General features: G+C 44.6%; 1 protein-coding gene across 2 annotated transcripts in view; it reads left to right on the top strand.

The window, feature by feature from the left end:
* The first annotated feature begins 1,417 nt into the window (after window positions 1-1,417).
* The window catches only part of MMP16 (matrix metallopeptidase 16), a 274,133-nt gene continuing 250,076 nt past the window's right edge, over window positions 1,418-25,474 (top strand). For both annotated transcript variants that reach the window (XM_084848020.1, XM_084848019.1), the window contains exon 1: window positions 1,418-2,105. Coding sequence is in view for 1 of the 2 variants with exons in the window: in XM_084848019.1 (XP_084704145.1) it covers window positions 1,974-2,105 (132 nt within the window). In the remaining variant the exon portion in view is untranslated. The remainder of the gene's footprint in view (window positions 2,106-25,474) is intronic.

The following is a 25,474-nucleotide window of genomic DNA, read 5'->3' on the forward strand; positions in this document are numbered from 1 at the left end:
TGGGCCGCCAGAATCACTGCTACCTTCTGTTTAAACATCTTCGTAACTCAACATACCTCACCTCGCAGGGCTGCCTGCTGCAGCCTGATCTTAGGCAGCTTTACTCTGAATTAAGTCCCATGCAGTTCAAATGGTGGCTGCTTATTGCAGCCTCAGTCCTTTGTCTAAGATCAAGACAACTTGCCCCTTCTGTCTTTCCTTCTGCGAGCCTCCGCCACGCATTCAAAACGTGGTTGTTCAGGCAGGCATTTGGGGTGGGCTAAGGCAATTTTGGGGCCGCGGTGGCTTAGTGGTTAAGACGCTGAACTGCAGATCGGAAGGTCGGCAGGACACAGCAGTTCGAGACCTGAGTGCTGCATGACGGAGTGAGCTCCCGTCTTCCCAGCTCCCAGTCCCAGCTCCTGCCAACCTAGCAGTTCGAAAGCAAGAAATTGCAAGTAGATAAATAGGCACCGCCTCGGCGGGAAAGGTAACAGCGTTCCGTGCACCTCGGTGTTCAGTCATGCCGGCCACATGACCACGGAAGCGTCTTCGGACAGCGCTGGCTCTTCGGCTTAGAAACAGGGATGAGCACCGCACCCTAGAGTCGGACACGGCTGGTTGGGGACACCTTTACCTTTTACCTTTAAGGCAATTTTAGAAATGTGATGTTTTTAATGTTGAATTTTATTGTATGAACCGTTTTTGTTGTTGTCCATTGCCCAGAGTGGCTGGGTGACCAGCCAGATGGACGCATAATAAATTTAATAAATAAATAAATAAAATTCTGAGGTTTCCTCCATCAAGAAGTTGACCTTTCTACGGCCCCCCTAACTCCCCTCCGCTACTGACAACTTCAGCTCCCCAGCTGGGACCAAAACCAGGGTTTGGTGGCTTGTTTGTGGATTTATTTACTTATTTGACATATCACCTGTAACGCTTGGGTGACAAAAGAGACGCGCCCGTGACGAGCCGCGCGTAGGGTCCGCAGCCCAGGCGGAAGCAGCGAAGCAGCGGGGGCCTGATTAGCAGGATGGGCTCCTTCGAAACGCGTCTTTCAGGGACGGCTGTGGGGCAAAGCAGAAGGATCGCCAGAGACTCCGCTCGTCTTTCTGTGGGGAGGTGGGTCTTCCTCGGAGACGCGCATCCCTGCGCCGCGATGCCGCCTCCTCCCGCCGGCCTCCCCCGCTCCCTCCGCTCCTGCACGAGGAAGTTCTCTTGCTCTCCCCTCCCGCACTGCCCGCCGGCCAGGGCTTGGCTTGGCTTGGCTTGGCTGGAGCGAAGAGGAGGAGGTGAAATCCACGCAGGCGCCCCCTCCTCGCTTTCCTTCTGCTTCCAGGAGGAGCCTTTAAGGGCGGCCTCCTTTAAGATACACGCGAGGAGGAGGCTGACTCTAGAGGAGGAAAAGGGGGCGGAGCCACGTCGATTACAGATGAACATTCTGGAGCGGAGCGGAGAGAGAGGAGGCATAAGCGGAGCGCGGGCTGGATCGAGGAGAACAGGCGACCAGGCAGCCAAGGCCTGGGCGAGCTGCAGGAGCGGGACTGGAGGACGCCACGCGGGGCGGCGGCGGCTGGGCAAGCGAGGCGCCTTGCGGGAGCCGCGGGCGGCCGTACTCGGACGCCGCATCCCCTCCCTGGCGGGACGAGCGAGGAGGATGAGCTGACCCTGCTAAGTGCCGCCGCTGCCGCCGCGCCACATTTGGGAGCGCAGCGTCTATTCCGCCCCGCTCCTCCGCCTCCCTTGTTCGCCTCCGCTGTAGGTGAACCTGCGCTGAGCTGTCCTTCACCAATACTGGGAGACTTCGTATTCCATTTTATTTTCATTTTTTGAAAATTGAGTGTTCCTGTTCTGTTTTTGTTTGGGTGTTGGAAAGGAGAGAGGAGGAGGAGGAGGAGGAGAGAAGAAAAAGAAGAAAAAGAAGAAGGGGGGGGGGAGACAAGAGCAAAAGAGCGTTCTCCCTCTCTCGCTTCTCCATTGAAGCACAGTTCACTATGATCTTACTCGCCTTCAGCACTGCAAGCCGGGGGGATTTCGTGCATCATTCCAGGGTGGTTTTCTTGCAAGCCTTGCTTTGGATTTTATGTTCTACTGGGTGCCGAGCGGAGCAGTATTTCAATGTAGAGGTAAGATCGGGCGTGTGTGTGTGTGTGTGTGTTGTGCGCTGTGTGTGTGTGTTTCCTCTCTGTCTCTCTTTTGCGCTCTCTCGCCAATGTTTTTGCTCCCATGGATTGGGTTTAAAAAAAAAAAGAGGCAGAAAAAGGCTACGGAGCAGTTGCTTCCGAGATAGCGGGCAGGAGTCAGGACGCTTTTCCGTCCTGTGGCCCGGAGAGTTTCCCGTTTCTCATGAACGTCTTTTCGCCTGATGATCCAGTTACCCCGGGCGGCGGAAAGCCGCGATGCCGGGCGCTGGAAGCGCGCGGTTGTGCCCGGAGAGTGCCCTTTTGCGGATAGGGGTGGTGGTGGAAATGCGAAGCTCGAAACGCGCGCCCGCACACGCATTATACATGACAGCTTAAAAGGCGTGGGGGCGGCGGGGTCGACATCAGACACAAGACGAGCCTGGCCGGGCTTATGGGAGATCAAGACTTCATAGTACTAATTCCCTTTCTCCCCTCCCTCCCCTTCTTGAAAAAGACAAAAGATCAGAGGGGTGGAAAAGGTGGAGAGGAAATAGCTGTTGTTTCACCCGAGCGAGGCTTCTGTGGCATTTAAAAACGCTCCTGCGGACTTTGCTACCGTCTGGGGCTGCTGAAGGAGGGCTCAACGGATGTCTCCTCCGGCGACTACAAACGGGGAAAAAGTTACAAGGTGGAGAGGAACTTCGTGCGGTTAGTTAAAATGTGAGAAGGTGAGCAACATCCGGATGGGATCTGCTCCGGGATAGGATCTGCAGCCCCCACCCCAATTTTTCAAGTTTTTTCTGTCCCAGTCCCAAGATCTTTTGGCTTGCTTGAGCTTCTCACTGGATCAGGATTCTACAGGGTCTTGCTTCGTTTCGCTTATGACACACCTGCAACTTGGTCCTTTTCTGACCCCGGTTCACTTTCAAATCCACGCTTTCTCCTTGGTTTGTGCTGCATCTCTGATATTTCCTTTAACACAGGCTCTCATTCCGTTGGCTTTCAGAACCTCATAGCTATCTCTGTCTGGATGCTGCTTTATAGCAACTAAGAAAGTGATCATATAAGATTTGCCCTCCCCAGTTCTGCAAAAATCTTTCTCCATATTATCTCCCCTGCTTTTGCCTTTGCTAAGGACATATGAGACTTCCTTCCACTTCCTAAGCCTGGTCACTTCGTTCTGTTAGTCAAACTATATTTCCAGACTATTCTTAGTAGCTGTCCTGACATATAATGCTCATCTTTTTCTCTCCCCCCACCCCAACTTACCTATTACCAATGTGTTCTTATAAGGTTAGGCTGTAAGCTCTCTGGAGTAGGAACAAAGTTTCTTTGAGTGTTTTGTACAGTGCCTGGCACATTTTGGCCTAACTCTGATCCTGGCCCTTGAAATTGACTTCAGTACAAGTGCCAGGTAGCCAAACTCCCTCTGCCTCTTGATACATTTCTCTGCACTTATTCCTGTTCTTCCAATGAGAAATGTAGGAGAGCATCAAGGGGCGAGGGTGGGGGAAATCACCCACTGGTGCTTTGCCTGGGTAATGGCACTATGTAGGGAGTAAAGGAGCCATTCCAGGTCTAGAAGCATTTCTCTCCTGCCTCTGCAAGTTGCTGTGCCAGCAGCCTGCTCTGCAGGAAACAGGCTAGGACATGAGAAGCGAAATGAGAGTTTAGTCTATAGGGAATCCAGGAAGAGGCCAGTAGTAGCAAGAGGTGAAAGGGGGAAAAAACCCACTTACACAGAGCAATGGAGCTGGAGGAGTGCAGGGAAGTTGGAGAAGGGAGTTCAGTGTTTGCTTTTTCCAGATAGTATTTTGTATTATTATTATTTCCTTTGTCAGTTGAGTTGGTTTATGACTGTAGGTCTTCACACTATAGCAAAGAAATTATCCAGAATATTATGATTATTGTCATGATTATTTTTATTATTATTATTAATAATAATAATAAAATAAATTTCTTATGAAGTATCTCTGGTGTTTCCAGAGCCTATAATTGGGGGTGCATGCATGTGAGGGAAATTCAGACCTCATATTCTTCAGCTTTGTTCTATAATGTTTGTGGACCTCCTGCAAAATCTGAAGTAGGATAATTGAGGTCTAGGAAGATGTTTCAAATTCCTAGATGTCAGTACCAAATTTAGTTGCCTGGGCTAGGACTTTTCAATCCTGGAATACTCTCCCTAGTGCTCTATTAGAGCAAACAGTGGTATCCTACTTATCATCTTCTGGCTCATTGAAATCAGCATGGTCCCTGCTACCGGGCTGAAAGAAAATTAATTTCCATTTATCTTTTAGTAAGGCTGAGAGCTTTTCAAGTGCCATTTGCTGTAAAATGGAGCAGCCGTGGCCACAATGCAGAGGGAACGTGAGGCTAAGGACTTGGCAGCATTATGGTGACACCGTGCCATGGATTTCTCTATGTCAGCATCAGACCCATAAAACACTTATACAGGACAATAAATCACTAAGAACCCATCCTTACTTGAGCACAGCAAATTCTGTTCCAGAAGCAGTTTGAATAAACACAGAAATAAGGGGGTGGCAGTACACCAGAGTCCATGGACTTGGATTTAAGGCTGCTGAACAACACACAGTACAGGCAGCATGGGAAGTAGATTTTTTTTAAAAAAATCTCACTATGGCTACCCTTTATTTATTCAAATATCAAGTTTTTATAGTCTTAAAAATATTAAAAGAGCATACACATGACACCTGTTACACATTTTATAAATATGGCTGGGTGACCGGCCAGATGGGCGATTAATAAATTTAATAATAATAATAATAATAATAATAATAATAATAATATGGATTCTGGTGGATAGCAGCCTTTGTAAACCCACATTGTTTTAACAAAAGGATTCAAAACTTGTATTCCCCTTACCTGATCTGGTTTCCATCTCATGGGCTCCATCCGATGTTGCACTGGTGGAAGTGAGCTGTGCAGCTAGATTTCCCTGCCTTCTCCTCCCCCTGGCAGGCCCCAGAGGGCCCCCGAATGCAACATAGAGGGCCAGCATCCTCCTGAATGGGGTATGCTGTGATGTGTGTGTGCATGCGGGGGGCGGGGGGCTGAGAGAGAAGTGTGGATCTCTGAAGATCGAGTGGAGGTGGCTCCATGTGCTTATAAAATGATGCAGCTGATACAACCCCATGCATTTAATATTGCAAACCAGCAATGTATTCAGAGTATTTCAGTAGTATGGTGTTTGTTTGTTTTTTAAATTGTGTTATTACATTTACATCCTGCCTTTTTTCCTCTTGCAAGGAACTCAAGGCAGCACACATAGTCCTCCTCCTTTCCATTTTATCCTCACAACAACCTTGTGAGGTAGATTAGGCTGAAAATTAGTGACTGGCCCAAAGTGAGCTTCATGGCCAAGTGAGGACTAGAACCCGGATCTCCTGAGTCCCAGACCAACACTCTCACCATTACACCACGCTGGTTCCAAAATGACCTGACCTCAAAGTTACAATGTGTATATGAGGTTCTTCATGATTCTAAATAAGTCTTGCTAGGTTAATGGATTCAGCCACAGCCAGGTGAGAGTTCTTAAAAGATCAATATTCAGTAGCATCAGGGGGCAGTCCTCAATAATGTACTGCAGTGTATATTGTCACACTACTGTACTGTCACCCTTAGAAGTAGGATGTAGAGTGTTGTTGTTGTTCAGTCGCTCAGTCGTGTCCGACTCTTCGTGACCCCATGGACCATAGCACGCCAGGCCTTCCTGTCCTGCGCTCTCTCCCGGAGCGTGCTCAAGTCCATAGGATGTAGAGTAGCTAATGTTAAATCTGTCCAGTAGAGCTCATAAACACTGTGGAAAATCAGAACTTGGTGAATAGACTTGGCAGTATTCGCACTGGCCACATTCTAGTAATACAAGTGATAAACTATTAACCTGCATGAAAACTTGGATGCCTACAAATGCTGCTCCATTTATTTAAAAACGTTAGATCTCTGTGTTAATCTCATTGCATGTGCAAAGACTGTAACGTCTCTGTAATGAGACGGCATCTGGTTTGTGGCATAATTGTATATGGACATCATAGGGAAAGCAGGCTTTTGAATAATCTGTATCCTGATCTGGTTGGCCGAGTCATCTTTGTCTGTTTGTTCCACTTGGGTATGTTCTCCCATTGGGCTTGAATGGAGCTGTTGACTGAGATTCCAGAGGACTAGCTGTGTTAGTCTGTTGCAGCAAAGAAGATGAAGAGTCCTACAACCATGTAAAAGTGAATTCATTTGAGATTTTGCAAGCAAGAACTTATTTCATTGGAAGCGTGGAGTAAACAGTGAAGGTGAAGGCCAAAGATACTCATTTGGGCAGGAAAGATTGACCCTGGTCAAACTGCTGGGAGCCAGATTATTCTCTAACATTGATATAACTGTCAGGTTGGAGTACTCAGGAGGATATTAAAAGGACAGAAGTGTCTCATGTTCTTCTAGCTGGTCTTAGGGAGGGTGCAAATGCCTCATTATTTTCTTCTCTACTTAAAGTTAGCAATTCTTATGCATCCTTGGAGTAGAGGACAAAGCGAGGTCAAAAGAGGAAGCTGGGCACTTCCTCCCTTACTGAAGCTGGTCAGAACAGGAAGCCGAGCCGTGTGTGCTCCACATTGTTGCTCCCATGTGCTCTGACCCTGGCGGCGCATAGGGAATGTGTTGCAGGTGTGGGACAAAATCGTGTTACAGGCTTGACGCTGTCTTTTCACCACCAGTTGTCCATCTTTGATTCAGAAAACAGTTGTGGATCCTTTCACAAATACACATGTTGCTATTAACGTGCATGGAATATGGTTTTAATAATGAATTAAAATGTATGAAACACATGGACATGAGGACTTGGACAGTGGTGGCATGGATCAGAATTTCTTGTTCTTCTGTAGTTTGTAGATGGGGTAATCTGAAATCTACTTGCTTGTAAGTCCTACTCATTAATAAGTGAGTTTAGGAACACTTATGAAGTCGAATATGGGAAAGTTCTGCTTCGTTTCACAGCCTTGCAAATCCGCAAATATTATGAGCCCATCTGCCACATCACCTTATTGTTCATTTGTGACATAAATAAACTTTAGTAAAACTTGCCTGCCTGGAGGCGATTTCTCAGTATAGGTGATCTGGCAATTGGCTGTTTATAAGCCTGGTATTTTATCACTACTTCATCATTGCGACAGAAAATAATCCATATGAAATCTTGGTGAAAGTCAGCATTTTGTAGAGTTTTGTTTTAGATCATCATGAATCCATATTGTTATAATCATCTCTGCTGTTGACCCCTTGAAGTCAGTAATAACTGAAAATCCAGTTGGATCCCACTAAGCTAGGTGTGTAAAACATAAGTACCCAGTAAATGCTCGGGTGGCAGCACACTCTTAATTTGTTGTGTAATCAGTGAAGTCGTGGTTAGGATTAAACATGGATAGAATTGAGTTCTTTGTTTATATTTCTTTCCAAAGGTAGTTTCTGTTATTCTGCCTTGTCTATGCACCATTGATAAATACTTAGTTGAGAGCAATCCAGGGAGATTTGTAAAGGAAGTCCTGCTTTATTATAAGGAAGTCCTGAAGTCAGTTTAAACTACCCCTTTTAGCAAGCTGACAATTAAGTTCCTTGTTATGGAACAAAACACAGTGGAATCAAAGCCTCCAATAAAAACTGTAAAAAAATGTAGCATTTTCTACCTCACAGCAAACCGTAGGCACAGACCTTTATATTTGACTGCTGATTGACTTCACAGTTAGTGAAGTCTGCTGTTGTTGAATCACTGTGTCTTCTTAAATTCAACTATTTTCTAAGTAAAGGATGTTTAAGCAGACTTATCTGGAACCATTTCATTTGAACTAAATGAGACTTAATTCTGAGTAAATGTGCAAAGAAGTGGGATGTACGTGTGTTTGAATGGCTATTTCTGTTAGTAGTAAGTGTGGAGACACTTACAACTAACACATTTATGTGAAAATGTGAACATGAAAATATTTTCACATTAAAATGGAACTTTAGTGCAAAAGTATCTTAAGGAGAGCTTTTTCTCTTTCGTTAAAGCATATCCTTAAACTCAAAATAAGAAGTGGAGAATCTCCAATCTGTAAAACGTTTAGCGCAGATTAGCTGACAGTAATCTTCTTATTCGTCATAATGTACGTCCTACAGACGCTCCACCGTGAGATTGTGGTAATGGGTTCTGTGTTGGTAGAATGAGCTGTGGCCATGAATGGCGTTTATTCTTAGATGTGGAATAGGAGCTGGTTATGGCAGTGGGAATGGTTTCCTGCCTATTGGTGTTCTTTTGGATGAAATCTCCCTATCCCTGATGTAGTTAAGGTTACTCCTGACACCGGTGATTGGTTGAATTACTGTTACCCATGTTTGTTACTGTCTTCTATCCTTTGGAAACATGTATACATTTACAAAGCTTGTTTTAATAGCTGATTCTGAAGCATCATTTTGAGGAATCATTCATTTAAGTCACTTGGTGGTGGTGGTGAAGTTAGTTGTATATGATAAAGGACTCTTTTTTGCTATAGGACATGCCAGTGGCCCATTTAATTTCTTTATTTAGAAGACTGGTAGCCCACCTTTCATTTGGAAGACCCTGAAGGCAGATTACAATAAAGCAGGATAATACACAAATCCCAAACCCACACAGTCAGGTAGCTTGATCCTCTGGCTGATGGAAGAGGCTAGAGTATACTTCCCTTCAGCTCTGCAATGCTACAGCAACTGGCAGTTGGTAGATCCTAAATCATGAAGATAATACAATGGTATTCAAGTTTAAATGCAGATAAAACAACTTCGGTAACAGCAAAAAGCTGTGCACTGTGATTGATATAAGTAAGCTTTAATCAGAATTGGATACTGTTTATTCAAGGTCGACCCACCCGATGTCAGGGTTGGATCGGAGCCCATAGAGCCCCAAAACAGTTCTGATTCTGAGGAAGAGATAGAAACCGTGGGAGAGGAACCTGTGTGCTGTTCAGAGGCGCCGCCAGAGGGAGAGCCCCTCCCTGCTCACATTCCAGAGAGTGGTAGCGACCCTGGCAGGCAGGGGGAGGGACAACTGGAGCTTCGGGATGCTAGGCGCCGGTGCAGGGACAAGTGGGAGATGGAGGGCGCCGAGAGGAGGCACTCAGCCTGCTTGGCGTGACATCAACAGCTGCGTCCCGATGCCCCACGGGAAAGGGGTTTACTTTTGCCTCCTAGCCCATAAGTTCAGAGGCTTCCCGCCTTTACCCTCCAGATGGAGATCAACTGATTCACTAAGGCTAGAAACCCCTAGTAGGCAGCTCTCTTAAGTTTCCCTCATTAGGATCATGCAGTTAGCATCTGTAAGTGTCATTAGGTTGAATGGAAATAAAGCCTTGGAAAAGAGCCCTGTCATCTGTGTGTTGATTCTGGCTACTTGAGGATTTCAGAAGGCAGCAAGGGTGCTCCTGACACCCATGAAGCAGGGTGAGGTGCCTGCATCAGGTGGCAGAGCAAGGGGAGCAGCAAATTGCAGTGCTTTGCTCCCCCACCCCTTCCAAGAGGGCCTGCCACCACAGCCTCCAGCTGGTGCTCTGGAGAGCCCTGCCAGCTGCACTCCTGCTGTGGCATTTGCTGCAGCAAGAGAATGGCTGGCAGAGCTTTCTAGAGCAGCCGCCTGCCCTCTCCTTTTGTTACATGTGGCAAAAAGAAGCAGATGTGGAGCTCTCGCAAGAGCCTACACAAGCTCCCATGAGAGACCCATGGCTGCTTCTTCTGGATGTGTGGCTCTCCATAAAACTGATATGGCAGCATCAAACCTAAAGGTGGCGCAAGACGAGGGAAGGTGGGGGGGGCAGTGCAGTGTGGCGGCAGCATGTCTTCTTTCTCACCCCAGATTCTGAGAGACCTTGTACCTGGCCTGTGTTTATTGACCACTGGATTAGTATTAATTCTGACAGGTTTATTGTAGAGCACGTTTATTAATAATGTAAGTACTCTTCTGTTAGTAGAGAGCATGCTTTTGCCTTTTTGTTATTGGACTAGGTGTACCACTGAATTTAGCCCTTCCCCAACCTATCACTTCAGTTTCTCATTGTGGGGAAGATCTTTGACCAACGCTGCATGCACCATGGTAGCCTAGAGCACAGCCTTTTTTAAGTGTGAGGGGTCAGGCAGATGGATATTCACTTCAGGGCTCCCCTTCTTCTATTGAAGTGTAATGTGTCAATGTTGAGGTGGTTACTTGGGACTATTGCCACCGTTTCCCCTTCTCCCTACAATGGGCCTGGACTAGCACCATCCAAATGGTGCTTTGGTGCAGCATAGACATGAGCCCCCTTCACATATTGAAAGGGGCTGCATCTTGTCATGTGGCTCCTCCTGGCCCCACCGTCACCTCCCCCATGTTAGGGCATCTCTACACCAGCCTAAAATCCTGCATTTAAAATAGGGCTTTCTGCTTCTGTTTTAAATGCAGGATCACAACTGACTCCCTTTACACATGCTTCCTTTTCCCTCACCTCCTTCCTCCTCCTTCTCCCTGTATCTGAGTCTTCCATATCTTTCATTGATCTCGCTCCTCTTCTTGCCGCTTTAACTCTTTTCACAGAGGAAACTGAAGCGGAGCACAACGGGGTAATTCGATAGCTTATTATCTGCGATCTATTTAAAAATGGAACACAGGGCATTTAGTGCAGGAGGGTCACGGCATCATGTAAAGAGCCTGCAAACTTCCGTGAAAGAGCAATCTCAATCACAGGATAAAAGCTCAGTGTGAAGGAACCCTTAGTGTAGATGTGTGAGGCAGGAAAGTCTTTGTGCATACGGCTGTATGCATGGAAGCTTTCCCAAGGCTTAGAACCATGACCAGACTTTCATAGCAACTGTCTTTTAGGGCCTATGGGAAAAGCCTACACAGGAAAAAAGAACTGTTATATACCAACAGTATAGTTGACTCCAGCCAAATTCAAGTGCAGTTCTTCCTCAAGGGAGCCCATTGTGCTGAAGGAGGCATTGACAAAATGCTATTCCCCAAACACTCCTTTCCTTCCCTACATGCTCCCTCTTGGGCCCAAAAGAGATTTTCAATCCAGACACCAAACACTTTCAGATGAAGAGTAATAGTATATTAATCATTTCTTGAAGGTTTTGATAGGCTAAACACTGAATATACTGTCCTTTAAAACACACACACACACACACACACACACACACACAGAGACTTTTTCTGGTCATCATACACAATAGCCTGCTGCATTTAATATATTACCAATTATTGTATCTTCTCAATCTGGGCATGCTATTCTAACTGGTTTAAGATTTATGTCTCCTTCTGTCAGTTTTATTTGAAGCTATCTGAAAGGTCAGTGTTTGCTTTGGGAAGCTCCTCTCTCTGGATGCACCTTGCAGGACTCTGTTGTTTGAGTTTGTAAAGACAGAACATAGCATTATATAGACTGAGAATATTTGGACATGGTCTCAGGTTTAGAAGATGCAGTTCGTTGCATGCAAACTGTGTTAGCAGTCATTCATGTGTAGTACACCTGCCTTTCAAGTTAAAATCTGTGATGCCATCAGCCCTCAAGGAGGCAGTGATAAGACTGCTTTTAAAGAAGCCCTCCTTGGATCCCCAAGTTCTGAACAACTTTTGCCCAGTCTCGTATCTGCCATTTTTGGGCAAGGTGATTGAGCGGGTGGCAGCGATGCAGTTGAAGGCACACTTGGAAGAAAACGATTATCTAGATCCATTTCAGTCGAGCTTCAGTCCTGGGCATGGGACAGAAATGGCCTTGGTCACCTTGGTGCATGAGATGAGGAGGGATCTGGATAGGGGTGAATGCTCCGTCCTTGTTCTCCTTGACCTCTCAGTGGCTTTTGATACCGTTGACCATGGTATCCTCCTGGACTGCCTGGAGGGGTTGGGCACTGGAGACACTGTATTACAGTGGTTCCGGTCCTTCCTCTCCGGCAGGTACCAGAGGGTAGCACTGGCAGAGGAGGTTTTGGACCTGTGGCCGCTCACTTGTGGGGTGCTACAGGGTTCCATCCTCTCCCCGATGCTATTTAACATCTATGTGAAACTGCTGGGGGCTATCGTCAGGAGGTTTGGGGTGCGGTGTCATCAGTATGCAGATGACACGCAGCTCTACCTCTTGTTCAAATCTTCACCAAGGTTGGCCATAGAATCCCTGTCCAAATGTCTGGAGACGGTGAGTGGCTGGATGAGAAATAAGCTGAAGCTGAACCCTGACAAGACTGAGATACTTTTGGTGGGAGACAAGAGGAGGTTGGGGGATGTTGACCTGGTGTTGAATGGGGTACAGCTACCCTTGAAAGACCAGGTCCGCAGCTTGGGGGTCATCTTAGAGTCCCAGCTGTCCATGGAGGCTCAGGTGTCAGCTGTGAGCCAGACAGCACTGTACCAACTCCTTCTGATATGGCTGCACCCCTGCCTTCCCGGCTATCTGCTCCCATCGGTAGTACATGCCCTGGTCTCCTCTTGTCTAGACTGCTGTAATGCCCTCTACGTGGGGTTACCCTTGAAGACGGTTCAGAAGCTGCAGCTGGTACAGAATGCGGTGGCTCGCCTGATTAAAGGCAGCCGCCGGTGAGATCACATCACTCCAGTGCTGAAGGAGCTGCACTGGTTAACAGTTGTTTTCCGGGCTAAATTCAAGGTGTTGGTTTTGACCTTTAAAACCCTATACGGTTCCGGCCCAGCCTATCTCAAGGAGCAACTCCAGCAACACCAGATAGGCCTGTCAACAAGATCAGCCTCAGATGGCCTTCTCTCTGTCCCATCAGCCAGGACAGCTAGGCTGGTGAGGATGAGGGAGAGGGCCTTCTCTGTGGTGGCCTCCACTCTGTGGAACTCCCTCCCTAAGGAACTCCGCCATGCCCCCTCTTTAATGAGCTTCCATCACGCATTAAAAATGTGGTTTTTCAGGCAGGCATTTGGGGTGGGTTAGGGTAATTTAGAAATGTGATGTTTTTAATGTTCAATGTTATTGTTTTGACCTGTTTTTATTGTTGTACATCACCCAGAGCGGCTGGGTGAGTAATAAATTTAATTAAAAAAAAAATCTGACACATGCTTTCTTTCACTGTACCATTACTTGGAAAGTGGTCAACTTAACATATCCAAATCATTCTCTTGCTTAACCTTTCTGGATTTGGTTACACCATACCATCTTATGTTGGATGCTCTTACTGTGGGATAATGGAGGGAAATCGCACCTGCTGGCCACACAATGACTTACATGTGCTAATCATTCCTTTAACACAGCCTGTGCAAATAAGCTCTGTATGCATTTTGCAGGGTACCCAATCATGCAGGGGGAGTCAGTGCATGTATATCTTGTACATATACGGGGTCTGTTTCCAAAGGAACAATAAACGTGTAGACATGGGGGGTGGCCCACCAAGATTATAGTCTCTTCCCCACTCACACACACTGATTATATCCACAGTCGCAATATACGAACAGAGCTATTATGTTGGCTCCAGCTTGGAGATATGTGTTATGATCAGGGCGGGGAGAAGGGCAAGAGTTTCCTACATGTTATCAGGTAGGTGTGCATCGTGTTTACAGCATGCTATTTGCTGTGCATCACACCCGTCTTTTATTTTATTTACTGTAGAAATGTAGATCTTGATTATAGCTCCAGATTATCCATTTAGAATTGAAATGAATTGTATATAAAATAATAATTGCACTTAAAGGTTCATCTTTCAAATGGAGATGTATCCTACTCTGAAGACTTTTATTTCACTTCTTTGGTTGCTTAGCAACCATTCTCAACACACTGCTGCTTATTGTCATTCATTTGTAAGCATCTTTTAATGTATGGATATTTTAAGGTCTCACAATTTCAATCTATGAATAATCCAAATTAGTATTAATTCTAGTAATAATTACTCCCTGGAAAAGACCCTGATGCTGGGAAAGATTGAAGGCAAGAGGAGAAGCGGACGGCAGAGGATGAGATGGCTAGATAGCATCACCGATGCAATGAATATGGACTTGAGCACGCTCCGGGAGAGAGCGCAGGACAGGAAGGCCTGGCGTGCTATGGTCCATGGGGTCACGAAGAGTCGGACAGGACTTAACGACTGAACAACAACAGCTAGGAATAACTGCACCTTTAGAGGTGCTATTTCTCTCATTATATAGTTGGTATTTATGTGCTTATGCCAAAGTTGTGTGTGTGTGTGTGTGGGGGGGGGGGGTTGGGTGTGTGTGATTGCTATGAGACCTAGACTGAGTTCTAGTGAGATAGATGTTGTAATGAATGGGTGTGTTAGTACAAAGTGTGGGTTAAGACCGAGTTTCTAAAGGCTTGTATCCATACACTCGGACTGTTGATTTCTAATACAAATCTTTAAGTGATCACTCCTTCAGATTTGAAACCTCAGACCATCATCATTCTGAAGATGGGAGATCACAGAGCAAAAGAGTCACTATACACAATCCACTCATTACATTCGCAAGCAGGACAAGTTATTTTAAAAAAACTTTGACATGAGAATCACAACTGAAGTATAACCTGATTTGTTTCCTTTACTATAGTAGTCGTGCAATTAAACCAAATGTTACCTTTGGTTTCCAGAAGCCATCTAAAGCCCTGTGAACTTCCTCGGCAGAAAAACAGTGCCAGTTTCTCTCAAGCATTTGCTTTATGAGTTGTTTTCTAGCATGGATTTTTAATTTTTTTAAATTTTTTTATGGCTGCTAAGGGTAGGTTGTTATGGTTTCTGGCATTCTTGTTAATGATAAGCCATGTAGGATAAGGAGAAAAGGAGGCATTTGTGAAACATGTATAGGTTTACTATCGGTCTTGACAAAACAAGGTCATATAAGCAAATGGGAAACCTTGGTCATTTAAACTAAAACTTTGTTGTTTCTCACAGAGAAGAAATGCCTTTGGTAATGAGTCAAGCTTTCAGTGTACCCTGTTCATGTTAGGTCAGACTGAAAGGTTCACAGCACAACCCTAAGTATTTACTCAGAAGTAAGTGCCACTGTGTTCAATGGGGCTTACTTCCAGAAAAGCCAGGATGGGATTGCAGACTTGGGGTGTGGGTGGTTGGTTAATCATACAAGTTGTATGGTTTTGTCAGATTGAAACTTGAGGCATGAAATGAAAAATTGATTGGTGCTCTTCATAGCCAGGAGTCCCTCAGCCTTGTTGGCAACCAGCCTGTGGTAAGGCGGCCAAACAGTGCATCACAACAGCCAATATAGAAGAGGTTTTGGATGGTGGAGGAAAGGGGAACAATATAGCAAAAGAGCTGAGGGATAGTGGGCTGATACATCACAAGTTGGTCCTTAACAAAAGTAGGTCTATAAATCTGTTCTGAATCTGGTAGCGATGATTCTGAGTGCTTGAAGATGGAACTGATGTTCTATAAGTAATAGTCACTGACATGACATAATCCTTTTACCTTCCTGTTCAGTAAGTTGATGTCATGTTTCTCCATCTTCCCTTACTTTGTTTGTCCTGCTTGGATAGACACCATCCTCAAGCCCCTGATTCTAGAATAATCCCAGTGAAATCCAGCCTCTTTGGAACAAGTATGCTGTGGATGAAATCCAGACGTTCACAGTAACTTCATGCCTTCATATAGAAGCCAGTCTTTAGACTCTTTGTAATGGGAGGGAAGATTAAAAGCTGTAGAGCACTCACTCTTTATCCTCTGTGATTTTTCTTCTGTATGTGATCTTTCTGTTGGAATCTTATCTTCCTTGTATATCAGTACAAGGAAGGTATGGCGACTTTGACTATTAATACAGAACATGTATGGAGAGGGTTGTGGAGTCCTAGCAGTTGTGAGCTTGATTATTAACAGCACTACAAATTATCCATAATAAAGACATGTATACCTGTTGTGTCTTGAACTTTTCAGAAGTGTTTCTGTACTGACTAATGAACTGTAGCAATTAATAGCTTTGGAATATTTTTGGCCCCAGTTGAAAAGAACAATTCTAGTTGAGGCAGCAATACCTGGTTGGGGCAGCAATTTCCATTTCTACTTGAGAACCTTTGGAGATTTCTTAACCCTTGCTCTGAGGAAATTTTCATGGCCTCTTTTCTTTTCCTCATCTATTTAAAGTGTGTGTGTGTGTGTGTGTGTGTGTGAAATACTAATGTATTATGTATGTGTAGACATAATACTTAGCAGTGGTTTTTCTTCCTCAACCTTGGCTAAGCAAATACCTAAACTAGCGGTAAACAACCTGGTGCCCACCACATGTTTTGGATGACAACTTCCATTAGCCCCAGCCAGCCAGACCAATGGTTGGGTATTATGGGAATTGTAGCCCATATTGTCCAAAACATCTGAAGGACATGGAGTCATCTACCCCTGACCTAAACCATGCAAAGAATTTCATGTGAACTCATGGCTTGAAGTGGGTTGAGCATTCCATCCCTGCTAGCAGATCACAATTCTCTCGCAAAACTAGCCACACTTACATGAGAGTAAGTTCCATTGAAGGAAGTGGGGCTTACATCTGAGTAAATGCGCTTAGGATTGTATTCTAAGATAGTTTTAGATTGCACATAAACAGTGACATTCTCTTCCTGAAGATGTGGTAAGGGACACCAGTTCTGATTCCTTTAAAAAGAGATTAGTCAAATTCATAGTTAAGTCTATCAATAGCTACTAGTTATAATGGCTATATACCGCCTCCAGGATCAGAGGCAGCATGTCTTTGCATCCAGCGTGCTGGGGAACATGAGCAGGTGGATGCTATTGTGCTTATATCCTTATTGTGGGCTTCTCATAGGCATAGAGGTGGCCACTGTGTGAACAGAACGCTGGACTAGATAGTCCTTTGGTGTGATCCAACGTGGCTCTTCTTATGTTCACTCATCCAAGCTCTCTGATTGTGAGGTGACAAACACATTTCACTTTCCTCTCTGTACAAACAAGGCAGGGTTTAGCTCAGCAAGCTAACCCATGGTTTCATGGCATGATTGGGATCTTAACCAACATGATTAGCACTAACCACAGTTAAGCATTGTGACCGTGTCAGCCTCAGGTGTTGAACCAAGGAAAGACATAATGATGGTGAAATTTTCTTACCATCAGAAGATCATTCAAATATAACTCATTATCAAAATGAATATAAATAATTAAATTAATGCATGCTTTTAGCAGCATTTTTTCATTCCTGGCTCTCAACAGCAGCCTCATCTCTGTTCCAATCTATTGCCTCCATCAGTATATTTTTCTTTGTTCTCCCTCATGTACTATTCCTGCTGCTATTAGAAGTTGCTACTTCAGAAAGGTCAAAGGGTTTCCTTTGAGTGCTATCACATGCTGTTTTTCACAGGGCTGACTTTTCTTAAAGACTGCAATTTTAGAATTTGCAAGACTTCTTGAAAGTAATTTTTTTACTCCCCCCACCCAAACTCTGCCATCCAGCTGCCGCATACACTCGCAATTGGTGCCACTGTGTGAGGGATACAAATTTGAGCATAAGATTAATCCATGGCCAGCAGGCAGGAGAATGGGTGGGAGGCACCAGGTCTGATATGCTTTGTTCTTTCACTGAGAGCACTGGCTACATACATACACACACACACTCACACACACACACACACACATGACTGCTGTGGACCTGCCTGTAATTTCTTTAGGATATCTGGGATTTGTTCACCACTCCAGAGCTACATCTCTCTTGATAAAGGAAACAAATCATGTTATACTTCAATTGTGATTCTCATGTCGAAGTTTTTTTAAAATAACTTGTCCTGGTTGCGAATGTAATGAGTGGATTGTGTATAGTGACTCTTTTGCTCTGTGATCTCCCATCTTCAGAATGATGATGGTCTGAGGTTTCAAATCTGAAGGATTGATCGCTTAAAGATTTGTATTAGAAATCAACAGTCCAAGTGTATGGATACAAACCTTTAGAAATTCGGTCTTAACCCACATTTTGTACTAACACGCCCATTCATTACAACATCTATCACTAGAACTCAGTCTAGGCCTCATAGTAATCACTCCCTCCCCCCCAAAAAAAGCTTTGGCATAAACACAGAAATACCAACTACATAATGAGAGAAATGGCATCTCTAAAGGTGTAATTATTACTAGAATTAATGCTAATTTGGATTCTTCATAGATTTTAAGGTCTCAATATTTCAATGTCCATACATTAAAAGATACTTACAATGAATGACAAGGCATATCTAGCCCCCCAGTGTGAAGGTTGCTACATGATCCAGAGTAGGAGGCATTACAGCAGCTATGCTGATCATGTGACTCTGTGTGGAATTACTTTTGGCTGCAGTTGTTACCATAATGTTTGAAGTTGGGCTGCTGAGAGAACATACCAGGATTTAATCTGCCCAAGGAGCTCCCTCAAATAGCACAAGAAAATACACATTGTAGGCACAGCCTGAAAATAGGTTAGTTGCAGTGAGCCTGAGGGCCGATCTACACTTACGGGTTTTTTTTCTTCCAATGAGGTTTCACCGCCCGTCTTTCACACTACGCAGTACGTGCCTCAGATTGGAACTGGAATTTCCCACTTCCATGCTACCGCTTTCAATACCCTGATATCCCGGTATTTCCCCTTAATGTGCTCTGATTTTCCACCTTTGTGACCGTATCTGGTCATAGTCCCCTCCCCTGTCTGTCCATATACAGTGGTGTTTGTATTTCCCTCCTGTCCAATCACAGCTCTTGACAGCCCCATGTCGTCTTCCAGCTACTGATTGCATAGCTTCCTCAGCATTCAGTTTCCTCAGCAACAAACAAAGGGCTAGATGTGCGTGCACTTGTCTGATTTCAGAAGCTAGGCGGGGTTGGTCCCGGTCAGTAGTTGGATGGGCGACCGCCTGAGAATCAGGCTTCCTGCATTGAGCAGGGGGTTGTTCTGTCCCTTCAAATGAGACTAAGTTTTACCCCCTTCTATGCCCCGCTTCAGCTTTTTTTAAAAAAAAATAATTAAGGCGTTATCTTCAGAGAATCGTGGCTTCTCTGCGATGTTTTTTTTTTTTCTAATTCAGGCATGATCTTTGAAGATTCAAAGATGTGAAACTTCACATATTTTTCTTACCAAAGAAAATCCATTAAGGAGAACAAGATGGAATAGCTGCACAATGCCTTCTAATTGGTAGTACTATGAGCCCTCCATCTAGAAGCACCCCTAATTGGGGTCAGATGTAGAAGCAAGCCAGAGTTAAGCTAAACAACCCATGATTTGGTATTGCATCTGAGCCAGGCTAATATCAGAATCCACAAGCCTGGCTCTGCTTGTGGGAGCACTACTAAATGTCAGCATAGCTGTAAGTTAGTGTGAATTGGCCCTACATGTTGACGGGCTCACCTCAACGTTCAAACCTTGTTGCTACTGCAGCTAGTCACAAACATTACTTGATATTGATTACTACCTCTTTTATATCTGCAGGACTGTTCTTTTTGGAAATCCCTTCCCCTCCTCTTCCTTAAATCTTATTTTAACTTTGTGTGAATAGTTTTGTCTGCATAACATGCTTTCTGACCTTGTAAAGTGAAACTGTTGTGTGGCAAAATATTCAGCAATCTTTTTGAAATTGAGGTAATGTTCACTTGTTTCTTTCTTAACCATTACTTCAGTGATGTGCAAGAAATTTAAATAAGCTCATGAAGCCTGTTTTTTCCATACTTGATATGTTTCTACAGTGTTTTGCAATCAAGGGCATTAAAAATCCTTCTGACTTTTCTCCCTGAAACTGAAGACAGAAGTGTTGGACTAAAATCTTCTATGTCATTCTTTGTTCCCTTTGTAATTATGTTGATTACCTTTTAGTTACCAGTATATACTCTTGTTTTCCTACTGGATTTTTAAAAAATCCTGAAATGATCTTTAGAAAGTATCAATCATAGCAGAAAGCAAGTAAAATTTGTTGTATGAAATTTCAGCGGAGGACCATTGTAGTGTGTGCGTGTGTGCGTGTGTGTGTGTGAAAGAACCATTGCTGCCTTTCCATAGCTAATATCACAGTTGCTGTTCTCCGCTACATCTTCACTTTGCTCCGAGCTGCCCTAAATGTTTCTGGAAAGAGAAATAAGGGAAAACTTTGGGTCTGTGAACTGAGAAGGTCCCAGATTTGGTCTCCAGGTGGCTAAGTTCTGGTCTCCTGGCCCTGTAATGTCATTGACCATGTTCCTGGCTTGTGTTATGCCAAAGTCAATTTGAGAGTGTGTGAGAAGGAAGAAGGGGTCTGGTTTGAATTGTATGCTACTGGGCTTAAGAAATCTGGTGCTTTCCTCTGGGCCAAAATTTCAACCATGGATACCAGCTTTCAATGGCTATATTAATGTGTAACGGTGGACAAGTTTCCCTGAAAGATTGCTTCGGTACCAGTACCAATCTTCCCCTGTAATGTGCACCCACATGGATGTGTTGAGCATGTTCCATAACACATGAACAGCCTCTTGGGCTGTAATCCTATGCATACTTAGACAGAAAAAAGTCCTACAACTCCCAGCATTCCCCAGCCAGCCATGCTGGCTGGGGAATGCTGGGAGTTGTAGGACTTTTTTCTGTCTACACATGCATAAGATTGTGCCTTTCGTCAGTTGGGCAATGGAGTAGTGACACCCTGCAGTCTTGAGTGTCACCTCATGTCAACTCAAAGCATGTCTCTATGGGGCATTTCAGAATCCTCTTCAGTGTAATGGGATTCCATGGCATATACTCAAGGGTTCCTTAGAAGACAAATCCAATGTGCAAGGGACACTGGACATCACAAAATTTGAAAACAACTGCTTTAGATAAACATTGGTCATGTTAGTGCCATTGATGGCATATACCATCAGGCAAACAGCCAGAGATTACACTGTTGTACTACTTAATAAACTCATTTTTGATCAGTTGACTCCCCCTTGATCATGGGCACACATCCTTTGTGCTTGTGAGCATAGAGGCAGAGGCTCACTCTCTTGCCAGGTTTGAGGCAGGGAGTCCCACCGCTATGCAGTGGTTAGTGCACAGTTATCAGACCTCCCAGCCTCTGACATCGGGTCACTAAAGTTGTAGTGTGATGGACACATCGTTCGTGGTGCCTAGAAAGAATGCATAGATACTAGCTTAATTTCTGTTAGACAGCAGCTGGCTCTGTTCTTGGGATTTTCTTTTAAAGGATAGCAGTGCTTGTCAAGAATTGCCTAAAAAGCAAGATCATGTAAAGAAAATGATACCTAGCTTGAGAAAAGAAGAAAAAAAGACCGTAGGGTAAAAAGTTAAGCTGAAGTTTAATCAGCCATGAATACTTCAGAAGAGGCATTTATAGCAGTGCTTTTAAGAAGATATGAAGAGGGAGAAAAAAATATTCTATGCACTTTCCATTCCTAACCTCTGGAGAAATAAAGCGAAGGGTGAATGTACAAGTTTCGGAAGATTTGCAGCCACAATGTCCCTTTTTCAAGTGGTTTATATCACCCCCCCCCCCCGGAAAGTAAAATTCAAGTGTAAAGGCTTGCATTAATGCAGCTCTTGTTAAAGTCACTTAGATGCATGTTTGTGCACTGAGGACACTTTATCCCTTGCTTGTATGAGACAAAAAAGGACACGTGCAGCCTGTTGCTAAGCATGTTTTACTCAGATGTAAGTATACTGTGTTCAATAGGATATATTCCTGAATAAGTGCACATAGAATTGTAGTGTGTACAACAATAGGTTGTAGTGCTGTGCATGCATGCATGGTAATGTGATCCTTTGAACCCACTGGATTGTTCGCTATTTAAACTTGGTTCATTTGACCCAGTTCACAATTAATACTAAACCAGAGATCTTGCACACACTCTCCTCTCTTGTACAAATACCCCATTCTCCCTAGTTTCAACTATGGGAGGATTCGCACATCACGCTAAGCCACCCTGCAAATAAGCCACCATGGGTTGGTTGTTTGCTTGCTAACCCAACAGATGATTGGGCTTGCCATGGCTTGTTTTCTCCCCTGCCCGCTCATTTCCCCTCAGTCCTCCTGCATGCTCTGGCATGTATCCCAGTGCCTTTGCAGCAGAACTCGTTTCCTTGGTCCCTACCTCGGTTTTTGCTTCTCTGGCCAGGTGGCTTGGTTGCCATTCCTGACAAACCACATTGAAGTTGTCCTGCTGAGTTCGGACAACACAACAAGCCACCGTGGGTGTCAACAACCTGCCTTGGATTTTCAGGGTGGCTTATTTGTGAAAAATAAGCCACCTTGCAGAAACAATGCTGGGTTCGCACAAGATGACAACTCGCCATGGGTGATTGGCCACAGTCGGTTGCCATGTTGTGAAGACCAGGTCATCGTGTATGAACATCAACAGGCTGGCTATAATGAAACTGGGTTTAATCAGAATCTATAATCAAGTTTAGAAGCATATCCAGGTGAATTTTAACCCAGGTGGGTGACAGTCACATGAAATGTTGAAAATATTAGTGATTGCAAAAAGAGTAACTGTTTTTATGCTCTTTATTTATGCATTTAACAAACACCCCCCCCCGACATAGGTAGGTTTGCAGCAGCCCAGTTTATTTGTATTTTTCCAGTCTGTTCTCTCCCCGCCCCGCCCCCCCCACCCCAGAAACACCCTCATTCAGTTCTAAGAAAAGAAGCAACCACCATGCTAGGCAACTGGTAATTAAAACATGCAAATGATCACTGACTTCATTTTCCCACAGGGAAGGTGAAAACCTATATGCAGAGTTCGCCTTCTATAATTCTTTCCTTATCTTTTCTGTCTTGAGAGTCAATTCTGTTATGAAAGTATAGAAAAATTCCAGCCACCTGTATGCCATCTAGACACTTTATTTGGAATTTTGTTCAGAATAGTTATTCAGCACTATGTGATGTCTAAATATTTGATGCCAGCACCTAGGAATTTGGTGTGCTTTCCTGTGCTGTTATATAGAACGTTTGGCAGGGTTGGAATATTTCTTTGACAATTCTGTTTTGAAGGCCTCCCTCATTGTACCTTTAAGTATCCCCACGCCCCAAGAAACAGTTCCCATATCACTACAAATGTACAACATTTCATGAATTGTTTATTACTAGGTGCCACCTTTCTTGGAAAGGAAACAGTGGACATCCTGTGGTGCATTCCCCATGCCTTTAAAAACAACAACAACATTCGTGTTGGTAATGTGGATATGGCTGTGCAGTTACATTTTTTTGTGGCTCATGTTAACAGGGCAGGGGAGGAGGATGACGGTGCTTGCATGTCTCCATGGCGACCTTGGTGTTGGCCTGAGGCCTGCAATCTGGCCTGTTCACAAAGCACCATGCCCTGATGAATTATTTAGCTCTGCTGGAGAAAAATATAGCAACAGGCTCCTGCCGAGTGGTTGAGGAGAGCAGTAAGGTGACATCAGTAGCTTAGACTGGTACACCCAGGGATTCTTGACACTAGCGGGCAGATCAGTTTGCTTTTGTTAGAGTCTTTCTTTCTTTCTTTCTTTCTTTCTTTCTTAATTGGTGTAAGGTCTCCTTATTTTGCCTGTAGGGTTGAGCAGAAGGCAGCATAATTTATTCAGCAACTTGTCAGTTACTTTGCCTTTAGAGCCTCATAATTATCCTGAAACAATTTCTGTGATTTTTTTGGGTTTATCTTTTTATCTGTTTCCATAGGCAGCAATCATGCTAAGTAATGGTGGCATTGTGCACTGTGCAAGCTAAGGGTGGGCAAGCGGTAGACAGTTATTGCCCTGTATGTATGTATTGGATGCTTTATTAGTATGCACTGAAGCAAACTGTGGGAAAGATGTGGATTGTCTCCATAGGCTCTTGAAGGCCAATTTGTATGTTGTGTCAGTGGTAGGCTAACTGGGGGTGGGGAATGAACCAAGCAGTTGTCATTCCATGTGAGAAGCTGTTTGTGTAGTCTGCTGTGGGAGTAGACAAAATGAATGTCACGATACAATGTCTACAAACAAACAAATACATGTGTTGGCCTATATTAACCACATCACCATAGGACAGAAGAGGCTCTGTATTTGGGGCAAATGAGGCAGTGACCCCACTCCCCACTCCCCCCTTGTGGTCGAGAGATCCCCCCCCACCAGGTATATTTGCTCCATTGCACGCTGAGTACCATCTTCTCCTGTCCTTGTCCAACAATCTCAGTAGAATATTGAGCATCTGCCCTGCCCTATAGAATATTGAGCACCAGCCACCAGTGGAGGGGGGGGGGGGCGGTTTGTGCTTGCATTTTAAAATCAGTTGAGTTGTATGGGAGGTCATCTTGCTCAACATTCTCCCATGTGGAATAGCACCCACGTAGTTCTGTATTTAGGGACTGCGGTGGCTTAGTGGTTAAGACGCTGAACTGCAGACTGGAAGGTCAGCAGGACAGCAGTTCGAGACCTGAGTGCTGCGTGACGGAGTGAGCTCCCATCTTCAGTCCCAGCTTCTGCCAACCTAGCAGTTCGAAAGCAAGATAAATAGTAGATAAATAGGTACCGCTGCGGCGGGAAAGGTAACAGCGTTCCGTGCACCTCGGTGTACAGTCATGCCAGCCACATGACCACGGAAGCGTCTTCGGACAGTGCTGGCTCTTCGGATTAGAAATGGAGATGAGCACCACACCCTAGAGTTGGACACAACTGGTTGGGGACACCTTTACCTTTTTTTTTTAGTTATGTATTGAAGGAGTTCTCCTGGCTACTACTCTAGTGTAAGGATCAGCCTTGTGATAACATGCAAGATGGAGACACAGTTGTTTTGGGACAGTGAGGCTGATCTGGAAGTGACACACTGCATTCAACCCAAACATACCTTAGCAACATAGGAAGCTACCTTATGCCAAGTCAGAATGTTTTGTCTGTCTGGCCCAGTATTGTCTATTCAGCCCGGCAGTAGCTCTCCAACGTCTTGGGCAGAGAGGTCACTTTAACTGGATATGCTAAAGGATTGCACCTGCATGTAAATCATGGGCTCTACTCCTCTGAGCTATGGTGCCTCCCGTAACTTTCATTTCCAGTGCTAAGCTCTGGAGAAAAGAATGATTCTGCAAGTTTGAAGGTGAAACTGGCCGTGCATGGCCCCATGATGAATGCCCCCATATTCTGTACTTGTCAAAGAACTTGTCAGTTTCACCCTCCACTTTGGGAGTGAAGGGGGGAGGGAATTGTCATGTTCTTTGAGAAGTATGGAATATGGCTCTGCTGGGCTAAAGGAAGTAGTGTGTGGAGGGCATGAAACTGACAAGGATATTGATTGACAAGGGGGGAATATGTCTCTGTGGGGCTACGTAGCGGATAGGTGGACTTGCGATTGTGTGCACTTGCTCAAGATTGCCAATAATTCTTTAACTTAAAAAAAAATATGACACCATTTGCACAAATGTCAAGATCTCCCCCCCAAAAATCTTTGCGTAAATTGATGCTATTAAAAAAACCATAGAATCCACATATTGGTTCA

This window comes from Heloderma suspectum, chromosome 4, assembly GCF_057233095.1.
Source record: "Heloderma suspectum isolate Gila_16-S chromosome 4, 16-S_ref, whole genome shotgun sequence".
Taxonomy (NCBI): Eukaryota; Metazoa; Chordata; class Lepidosauria; order Squamata; family Helodermatidae; genus Heloderma; species Heloderma suspectum.